The sequence below is a fragment of the Dermacentor variabilis genome, chromosome 7 (assembly GCF_050947875.1).
Source record: "Dermacentor variabilis isolate Ectoservices chromosome 7, ASM5094787v1, whole genome shotgun sequence".
Lineage (NCBI taxonomy): Eukaryota > Metazoa > Arthropoda > Arachnida > Ixodida > Ixodidae > Dermacentor > Dermacentor variabilis.
In genome coordinates, this window is record NC_134574.1 from 21,463,917 (window position 1) to 21,474,713 (window position 10,797).

Below are 10,797 nucleotides of genomic sequence, written 5' to 3' on the forward strand. Positions count from 1 at the left end.
GGGCCAGGACTAGCCCAGCGCTTGGCGAAGGGGGTGGACGACTTGCGCGACCTATCCCCTCAGGTGCAGATCGTGGTGGGCACGGCGCCGGAGGTGCCTGTGCCTGACAGTCACGTACAAAGAGCCGTAATGGCTGCCAATGAGTCAATATGGAAAATGAGCCGAGAGAAGGGCTTCGACGTTGTCGAAGTAAACAGGCAAGTGAGAAGTTGTGGTGGTTTTAAACGAGATGGGATCCACTTCAATTACAGGCTAGCACGAGAAGTGGGCTGGCGACTTGGGGGTCGCGCTGTCGCATTTTTAGGGGGCCCGCGGGCACTCAGGAGGTCAGAGTAGGTAGTAATGAAGAAAGTCCCCTAGGGGAACATCAGAAGAGCATCGCCGTCGATAACAGAAAAAGGAGGAAAGCAAGAACAAGAGCTCGCCATGCAATAGGATACATAAACATGCAGGGCGGCAGAATAAAGGAAAAGTGGGCAGAGATTGAGGAGCAGTTACATAGAGAACAAATAGGGGTGTATGCAGTTACAGAAACGCACCTTAGAGACTCAGAAGAGCCGCCAGTTATTGAGAATTATGTATGGGAAGGGTGCAACAGAACTAAGTCGGAAAGAAAGGGAGGGGGAGTCGGAATGCTCATCCATCAGGGAGCCAAATGGAAAAGAGTAAATTCACGATGTCAAGAGCATCTTTGGTTATCAGGTACAATGAGTGGGAAAGAAACTTGGCTGGGAGTTACGTATTTGTGGACCGGAAATAATTGCACAGTGAAGAATAAAGAGTTAGTGGAATGCATAAGCGCTTATATTCAGGGTTTCGGGAATGGTGCTGAGATTTTCCTATTAGGTGACATGAATGCCCACATACAGGATTTAGATGGCTATACCGACAATAACGGGAAGTCAATGTTAGAACTTTGCGAGCAACATAACCTCGTGATCGTGAATACAGGGCCTAAGTGTGAAGGACAGATCACGTGGCAAGTGGGAAACCGGCAATCGACCATTGATTACTGTCTGATGACAGAAGGAATTCATGATAAGTTGAGAGAAATGTTCATCGATGAGGGAGGGTTTAGCAGCATAGGGAGTGACCATAAACGCATCATTTTGAAAATGGGATATGTAGTTGGGAAAGAGAGCAAGGAAAGCACAATGGCCAGTCCAAATTTGAACGCTGAACAAATAGCAAATATAGTCACTAGAGTTGAGGAAGAACTTGGCAAGTGGCCAAGTAAGGAGTGGTAATATGGTGAGCTTCTAAGTGTAATAACGACAGAAATACGAAAAGAGAAACAACATGTTCGTTGGAAAGGAAAAAAGAAACCGAAAAGCTGGTGGAACAAGGAGACACGAGAAGCGATCGCCGAACGACAGAAAGCATCTCGAGAGCGCAGGCTGGCAAAGAAGGCGCAGTTGCCACAGTATGAAGTAACCAGTAAATGGGAAATATACCGGGAGAAAAAGTCTATGGTTCAAATACTGGTGCAAGCAAAATTAAAAGGTGAAAGTGAACTTTGGTTGTCAGAAATACGTGAGGAAAAGAAGGCCGCACCTAGAGTATTTTGGAATCACATAAAATTATGAGGCACGAAGTCAACAACAATACAACAACATATTGACACGCGTACTTATCTTTATCGGGCGACCACATTTCGCCACCTAACAAATGTAATCGCACAGCGCGGGACGCGCCTGCATGTATCCAAAGTTTCTCGAAAGTTATCGATGCTTCTACCCGGCTGTCTGTTGTCGCCGAACCTTGTGTTATCTGATTTCATCGCGTGACGCGAATGGTGTAGAACTTTGTGGAAGGCACGCGGGTCCGAACGATTAGTCTGGAACATTCGACGGCTGCTGTATAAAAGCCGACGCGCTTGACCCGCTGATCAGATTTTCGACGATCGCCGACTGTGTTCGCCGCTCTGTTGTGCTTTAAGTGTAGCCTGTTTTGTGGGCACAGGTTCGCCCAATAAAAGCTAGTTTTTGCCTTTCACAGTATTGCTACTGTGTTCTTTGACGTCACGACTACGTGACATCTGGTGGAGGTGCTGGGTAAGTCCGGTCATGAACGGTAATTCTCGCCGTGCACATCCCAGTCGGCGTAATCAGGTGTCCTCCAGCGGTCCGAATTTGAGGGCCTTCCCATGCAGTCTTAACTTTCCTCAACTGGCCGGCGACGGGTCCACTCATGACGGAGTAATCGGCTTCTGTGTCTACTAAGGCGGTGACTGTGTGGCCGTCGAGAAGCACGTCGAGGTCGGTGGTTCTTTGCCTTGCGTTACAGTTAGGTCTTGGCGTCGGATCACGGCTGCGTCGTGTTGAACTAAAGTTGGAACGTCGCGTCGTCAAGTCGTCTTTCGTCGGTGTAGTCTTGGCTTCCTGATTTCGTCGGGACGGCAGCGTGTCGTTATGTCGTCGAGGTAGTTTCTGCGGTGTCTTCGTCGGCGGCGCAGGATCTTCGTCAGTTCGACGAACAGCAACCTCACCTCCATCGGTTGCTGCTTTTAGTTTTCCGGATATGGGCTCGCTGACCGGCCCCGGGCTGGGCCAGTGTATGGTCGGCGCTGCGGCGACAGGTAGCGGCCTGGTGATGGCGAACGGGATGGTCGTCGAGAGCTGCACTGAGTAGCGACGAGGTAGTCGGCGATATCACGGGGGCGTTCACCTTGCTACGGGCGCGGAGCGTTCACGGCGAAACCTCGCAGTCCCATCTCCCGGTATGGACATCGTCGGTAGACGTGACGCGCTTCTCCGCAGTGGTAGTAGAGCGGGCGGTGGTCAGGAGCGCGCCAAATGTCCGTCTTCCTCGCGTAGGTGCGCTGGGCGATGGGTGGTCGTGCTGGCGGCGGCGGCGGCGGCGGACGACGGAACTGTGGCGTGACAGGGCCCTGGCGCGGTCGCGGAGGGGGACCTTGACGGCGTGCGACGGCGGCGTAGGTCATCGCTTGCGGCTCAGGCTCCGGCGATTCAGGAGCTACTCCAAGTTGTTGTTGGAGCTCCTCACGCACGGCGTCGGCAATCGAAGTCACTTGAGGCTGTGATGATGGGAACAGCTTTTGTAGCTCCTCCCTCACGACAGCTCGGATAGTCTCGCGTAGGTCGTCGGTGGCCAGTGACTGAACTCCGGCGTAGTTTGTCGAGTTCGTGCGGCTGTCGAATTGCCGGTTTCGCATCTCGAGTGTCTTCTCGATGCTGGTGGCCTCGCGAAGAAACTCGTCGACGGTCTTCGGTGGGTTTCGTACCATTCCGGCAAAAAGTTCCTCCTTCACACCACGCATCAGCAGGCGGACTTTCTTCTCCTCGGACATTTCTGCATGGGTCGGCGTGGCGGAACAGAAGGCTCATTTCCTCAGTGAAGATCGCAATCGTCTCATTCGGCAGCTGCGCCCGGGTCTCCAGTAGAGCTTGGGCTCGCTCTTTTCGCACGACGCTTGTAAATGTTTGCAGGAAGCCGCTACGGAAAAGTTCCCAGGTCGTTAAGGTGGCTTCTCGGTTCTCGAACCACGTCCTGGCCGCATCTTCCAATGCGAAGAAGACATATCGCAGTTTGTCGTCGCTGTTCCAGTTGTTAAACGCAGCGACTCTCTCGTACGTCTCAAGCCAGCTTTCCGGGTCCTCGAAAGTTGAACCGTGGAACGTCGGAGGCTCCCTGGGCTGCTGCAGCACGACGGGGGACGCTGGGGCTGCCATTGGGGTGGACTTGGTGGCCATCTTCTTAGTCGTCTCAGGCAAAAGTCCGTGCTCCGGGGGCAGTCCTTGCAGCCTGCGGCTACCTCGCTGGTTCTTGGCGACGTTGGTGTCTTCCGCGTGAGGGCTTGGGTCACGGCTTTGTGGGGGCGTCCGGTACATGAACGCAAAGCACCTGATTCATTGCTGGTTTCCACAATTTACCTCGATGTATGTGATTGTCGTGCCCTTGTTGATGAGCTTGAACTCTTGGCTGAAGTTGGTTAGCATACTTAAAGGACCCTTCAGGACGGCTGGCGCGGTGGAGCCTCAGACTGCAAGAATATGACGTCACGGTAATATACAAGTGCGGAAGAAAACACTCCGACGCCGACTGCTTATCGCGCGCCCCCATCGATCCCCCGCCGCAAGACGACGAGGATGACGACGCCTTCCTTGGGATATTAAGGCCCAACCACACGCAGCCCGGGATACGCGTCTCGCTACGCGTACACGTAAGCGTACGCGTCTGCATGCGCGTACGCGGGTGATGAAGGGAAGGGCGTCCAGCCACACGATACGCGCACACGTGCGCGCTTCGCTGCGCGTAGCACAGGGCTGACAGACCAGCGGCCCAGCGATGGCGGAAACGGTCGTCTTTGGCTTTGAGAAAAGTTTATCTTTAATTTTATTATGGCTAGCCATATTTATTTAGTTTATCAATGTTAGAGCTAGTACATTGTTTTTAAGTTGAGAAATGCACGCTGTTCTTATCTATACATCCTTATGGCAAGAAAAGCTACATCAATTATCAACATCACGCGCGATAGCGTCTGCTTGCTCACAACTGCAGCTGACATCTGCGCGCGACCACGCACGACGTTGCTGCCGAGCTCTTGCTTAGCCGCTTGCTTCGCCGGCATCAGCGTTCTCTCCCCGCAATGTACCACATGAGAAAGAAGCTTTTGCTGCTGCTGCTCTTGCAAAGGCGGCGGGAGCGCAGAAAGCGTCTGCGGCCTCTGCGGCTACGTTGGTGGGTCCGGCCAGTCTTTCAACTGCGTAAAGAAGAAGGACTTTACGGCTGTGAGTAACTTCTTTCCTTTCGATGATCTACAGTTGTAGAACTAGGATCCAGTGTTTGGACATGGGGACTTATCTTCGTTAGGACAGCAATTACTTATCAGCGTTTTTAAGTGCGCGCATAAGTGAAAGGGTTAAAGTAGTAATGCGGGGATCGTACTCGCAGCGCGAGAACGCCCAATTCGCAGAACAGCATCGCGTCGTCGGTGCAAGGTTCGTCCAGGTTGACAGCACCGATCGAAACGGTAACGTGACGTACGCGAACAGGGGGAACGACAAGAGCAGGGTGTAGTTCGAAAGCGCGAAAGCATAGGCGAAGATCGGGCTGATTAGCCACCGGAAGCATACAGATAGTATATTGGATACGTGGTGACGACACCTCACGACGTTTCAACCGCCGTCTGTCTAACCCGTGTATGCCGTACGACATACGGTCATTAACTTTTCAGCTTCAGAGGGGAAGAAGCGCTTGATTCTATTTAACAGACAATCTGTAATACTAATTTGGAGCTCCCTTCATTATTAACAGTAGACCATACTGTTTACACAGAGCTTGTGTAGCACCCTCTTGCACAAAATTTGTAAGGATTAAGTTTTGTAATACATCTTCTGCTATTCGATATTTTATTTGATGTCCAGATTTTTTTCTCTTCATTTGATTCGATTCTAAATCTACTTTTCGGTATTAGCACACCCCCTACAAAAAGCTAAGGACTGCTAGTTATATTTGTGCCATTAGTATAGCACATAGATTCAAGAACACCTTTTTACACATGCTGATTGTCTTATATGAAGCTTGTGGACGAGATACGATTTCCTATATTTTCTGCCTCTCAGAAGTGTGACTGTAGAATATGAAGTGTAATGTAATTAAATTGTGACCTGGGGGGCAGGTTAAAATTCTGTGCGACTAATTTCGGAAGTTTCTTGGCAGTGGCCGCACGATTTTAATGTACCGTTGACTGGCTCTCCTGTTTTGCCGAACCACTGTTTGTATTCAAGCACATAAACAAAGCAGGGGGTAAAATTAATGATGGCTAGTGGCTATACGTGTGTGTCAGTGAAAAGTGTACAGCTCCTGATACCTGCGCGTGTATGTGGGCAGGGCATGGTCTTGCTGCCATGCAATGCACCATTTTTTACAGATGCAACGGATACGTCAGGATGACCACGGATTTTTCTACAAGTTCATTCGCAAGGCGCCGCAGCTCTTGGACAAGCTATTGAGCTTTTTAGCAGAGGACCTCACCCGGCAGCACCACATTCGAGAAACCCCTGGAGCCTGGAGAACGACTTGCTGTAGCATTGAGGTTGGTAAAGGACAGTTGCCCATAGAGTAATAATGTGCGATTGGAGGAATACAGAACACCGTTTCTTTGTCATTTAATGTATCATTTATTTTATTTTATTTACATATTACTGCCCGTCGCCTTTTGGAAGCCAAATCAGGAAGGAGTCACAAAACATTGAAGCAAAACAAAAGAAAGAAGGAAACGACTGACAATGAGCGTGCATAAAAAATACTAATACATAATAATAATATATTAATAATCAACTTTATTTCTCTCTTTCCACAGAATACAGAATTATACACAACTAACTATTTATTAACTCATAAACAAATAAAAAAAATGGGACACGAAATGCTGATACAAAACGAGAAATAGTAATGATGGTAGTGACAATGCGCGTGAAAAGAAATACAAGAAAAAAATGATCACAGAGACTGAAAGTTTCCACTTACTGCATCACCAGTGTAACAGTTACGGCTAACTCTAAAAAAAACTGCCATCGACTGGCATCGCACAAAAGCTACCTCAGTGCTTTTGACCTTGCGCAACCTGTAAAACATGCACTGAGGTATGCTTGCACATGTAGTATTAAACAAAGGTGGTAGCTAACCTACACAAATGAATTTTGATCGTATGTCACCCGAAAAGGGCCCCCACAGCCATGTAAATCATTGTAAAGAAAAATCATGTCATCATAATTAGTATTCAAACAATTGAAACATGCGTACTAATTTTTTTTCAACTTGCATTCAAGCTACTTTGCATCCCGGTACGACATAAAGGCGTTGCCTTGACTTACTGTGTGGGGATTGAGGCAGCTAGACTCTGCAGTGGTGTGTAAGTCATACAGTGGCGATCGTGCCGGCAAAGTATTAAACAACTGCAGAACAGCACGACAGCCGCAGAAATTTCTTACATTTTTTTCAGCTTAAGAAATTTTTTAAAGCTCACATGCTGTTCCCGGCTCCCGTCAGGTAGCCCTGCTTCCTGCCAGTGAAGCAGGGTCATACGTATACATGTCTCATTTACACACTGCCTTCAATGTAACTGATTACGTACAAAGACTTTGGCCAAACATCCAATGCATGCAGAACATGCAAAACCAACTCTGGAACTGAGCCACGGAACACAAAGAAAAAAGAATGCAAGGAATGTGGCTTGTGGATGATAGTTGTGGTAGAGGTAGAGGTTGTCTATGTTGGCAGTGAACCTCGCCTACTGGCTATGTGGTGGCAAGACTTTTCCTTTTCTGCTACCTCTTCTAATAATAATAAAACAATTTGAAAAATGCTTGCGCTGCTAGAACGCCCCGACAGGCTTTACAACTTGCAGCGTATAACTGAAATTTTCAATGGGGTCTGGTTGAAGGTTCATTACATTTCTTTTTATTTACAGGCATGTACAGGCATCTCTACATGCATGCATAAACTCTACATGCACAGGTGGTGAACTCAAAAAGGTTCATTGCTGCAAGACAGGCTGAATGAGTAAACACAGATGAAAGCGATAAACATCTGTCTTGCAACAACAAACCTTTAGTTGCAAGTCAGTGCTTCTTTATCGTAGGTGTGTTGCTAAAACATGTTCAAACATCTCTACAGCAGCAATGGCCAGCCAACCAGGCCCACAGATATCAACTTTATGAAATTCTTGAATACCGCACAAAAATATGGATACAACACAATGTAAAATGAACAAAAAAGAAGAGCTGAGGGGCTTTGACATGACAACAACAGACAACGAAACGTATATAAAGCATAAAGGAAAATAACTCATTTTATTTGTAATGTCAACATCACAAGGAGAAGGGAAATGAAAGTGGACAAAATATAACTTGCCACTTGTGGGAGCTAAAACCAAAACCAATTGAGCTGGAGGCTATACCACCATCAATTTCATAGAATGTTTATGTGTACTAGATTAGGCTCTTGGAGTGTTCTTGCACGAGTAGCGTTGGATAACACTACCAGGGTGAGATCTAGTACATGCACATTCAGGCCCAAGAAAGTTTGCAGAGGGATAGCCATTGCTGCAGCTCTACTGGTAAAGAAATGCAAACATAATTCAAAGGTTGTGGGTTAGTCTCCCATTAGTGGGAAGCTACCTTTTCATATACTTTCATTTTCCTCCTTATTTTTCCATTTCGATATAATGTAATTAAATTCATCAATGATTTCCTTTGTTTCATTGTCTCTTGGCTTTATTATACAAAAAGTATACATTAAAAAACATTAATCTTTGAATTACTCTCCTACTTGCATCAATTTAATTTTCAAGTCGAGATGCGTATCCTCACTGACCTCTCTAATGTGTTTGAGCAGAGAGAGGGGAAAAGTTCGAGGTCGTCCTGTGGTTTGCATCTTTTGATTGCACTTGAAACATTGCCTAATTCCTCCAATATTAACTGACTCTAATCTTTCTTTTTCCTTTTCCTCCCCCTTGACTTTGCTTCAGAAGCAATGCTTCCTAACGTATCCAGCCTACGACTGCCTGCTGAAGCCAGCGATGCTTCTGACTGCGGACTGCTGTGGTGTGCCTCAGAATCCTCAGGAACCAGAACTTCTTGAAACATCGGTGATTCAAGAGATTCCAAAATGCCCTGAGACTCCACAGACTCATGCGACACCGAAGACAGAGTCGATGCTGGCGCTTGTGACTCTTCACTTGACGGTGATGGCACTTCAAGTGTTGCCAGATCGGAAAACTGGCACATTTTTTGTTAAGATGTCTGCAGCACTTCCCTCCTCACTCGATGGGGGCACTGGTCGAAGGTTGGCGGACATCCTGCATGTGAGCGTAATAAGGGTTGCACATACTGACAATGTGTAAATAATGTGCCAGTCTGGATGCAAAAATATATGAAGGCTCACATCCGTCCACATTTGTTTTAGTGTGTGATTTTATTAGAGTACACTGAAGCTCTGAATCAGTTTTGTAGGGACAAAAGTGGCTTGCCTACACAACCAGAATGAACAGTTTCTGCATGCGCGTAAGTGTAGCTTTTGTATCTTTTTCTGTTTTTGCTTGTGATGCATTTAAGCAGTTCTTACGAGATCTACATGCCTAAAGCCTAGTGATTACTTCTACTCAAAACAGTGCATGATATTTGGAATGTTTCAGTTTTGAAATAATTAGTAGGAAGCATTCTACTACATTTACCCAGTAAAACCACTTAATAAATTTCATGTTGAAAGACCTATGCTTGCACTCTCTAAACATAGAGTAGTAGTACTGTTAGGTCTTGCTTTAGTGTAAGGCTCTCTCCTGTTCTAGTTCTAGTTTTCCTACTTGAAACGTTCTTAGCTTGTAACTTTGTTTTCCTTTCACTTGTTTGTAAACTTCATCTCATTCTAAACTGTTTTTCTTAACTGAATGTACGTCTACACACAGTGTGAAGCTGTGTACGTAGTAGTCAGGGCATTTGTTGTTTGTATTTAGGAAGTTACGTCTAATAATGTTTGTCTTCTTGCCATCTGCCTTGTAAAGGGTGTTTTGGCCCAGCAAAGCTGACCTTAGCGAGCAAACCCTTCCAGAAGGTTTCTTACAGCCAAGCTTTTTTTGCCTCTTCTCTGGACTTTCCTACCGCTGCTCCTACTGTCTTGCCAAATAGCTCGCCTCATACTGATATTAACCATTGTCATCCCAGCTGACTACTGGCTACTGTATTGCACGAGTGACCAGTACTGGACGTAATGCAAATACCAATTAGAATAATGTAACTAGATCGTGGTTTTAGCATGTAAAATTTCAATAATCATTTTTTGCACAGTGCGAATGTGTTAAACTGAATGATCTAGTCCTTTCTTGAAAATTTTGCTAAGCAGGAAGAGCGTTCTCCACAAACATCGTGAAAGCTTCGCTTAAACCAGTAACCAAAGCACCTGGGATCTGCAGAATAACCGCAGGCTGATAATTAGGTAAGGACACTGCTGAGCAGACACAAAAAGAATTATCAATTACACAGCTGACAATGTCGTCAGTACTATGGCGCATTTATTCCTACAGCATGATGACACTGAAAGAATCCCTAAGCAAGCTAGGTAATATTTGAGGGTCTGTGATGAAGCACCAATTTGCACACTGCTGGCAAGCAACAAAATGCAAAATTAAAACTGTGCATTGAAGTGCCCAAGGTACACATGAATATTGCAACATTCAATACTCAGTTAAATACTGGCCATTGACTTGCACGCTGCCTTCTAGGATCAGTGCACAGAATAAAAAAAAAAACTACTTGCATGTTTTATGTTTTGTTTTTGTGTGTGCATCATGCAAGCCCTTTTCTTTTTATTCATCCTGCTAATTTGTATGTGATATTCTCTGTACTTCTGTCTTATGCTTTATTGTTAGGTTTTTAAGTGCTATTTTACTTGTTATTTTGTACCTGTATTTCTGCTTTCTCTGCTCCCCACTGCAAAGCCAAACTGGCTTTGTGGGTACCTAAATAAATATACAAAGCTATTCTTGTACTGCTTGTATGTCCCCTTACCGGATCACATTTAACGAAATATGCGATAATCGGAGCGGCGATGCAGCACAAATATTTTATCGCCAATTAGACAAAGCTGAATATAATGCATACTGTGCGTCGACTTGCTTGTGTAAGCATAATTTTGAGTCGATTCCCATAAGTGCGGTGCATTGCCAGCTATAATACAAACATATGGCATCGCCGGTCAACGTGGTAAAGGGAAAGCACTAAAATCCCGTGTTTCATTTTTAACACGCCGGCGAAGGTGGAAACTTCAAGATCACTT

General features: G+C 46.2%; 1 protein-coding gene across 1 annotated transcript; it reads left to right on the forward strand.

Moving 5' to 3' along the window:
* The first annotated feature begins 5,904 nt into the window (after positions 1 to 5,904).
* Positions 5,905 to 8,869, forward strand: LOC142588565 (uncharacterized). Its single transcript, XM_075700404.1, has 2 exons — positions 5,905 to 6,058; positions 8,495 to 8,869. The coding sequence occupies exon 2, from the start codon at positions 8,546 to 8,548 to the stop codon at positions 8,867 to 8,869; it is 324 nt and encodes a 107-aa protein (XP_075556519.1). The 5' UTR covers positions 5,905 to 6,058; positions 8,495 to 8,545.
* Positions 8,870 to 10,797: the final 1,928 nt, after the last annotated feature.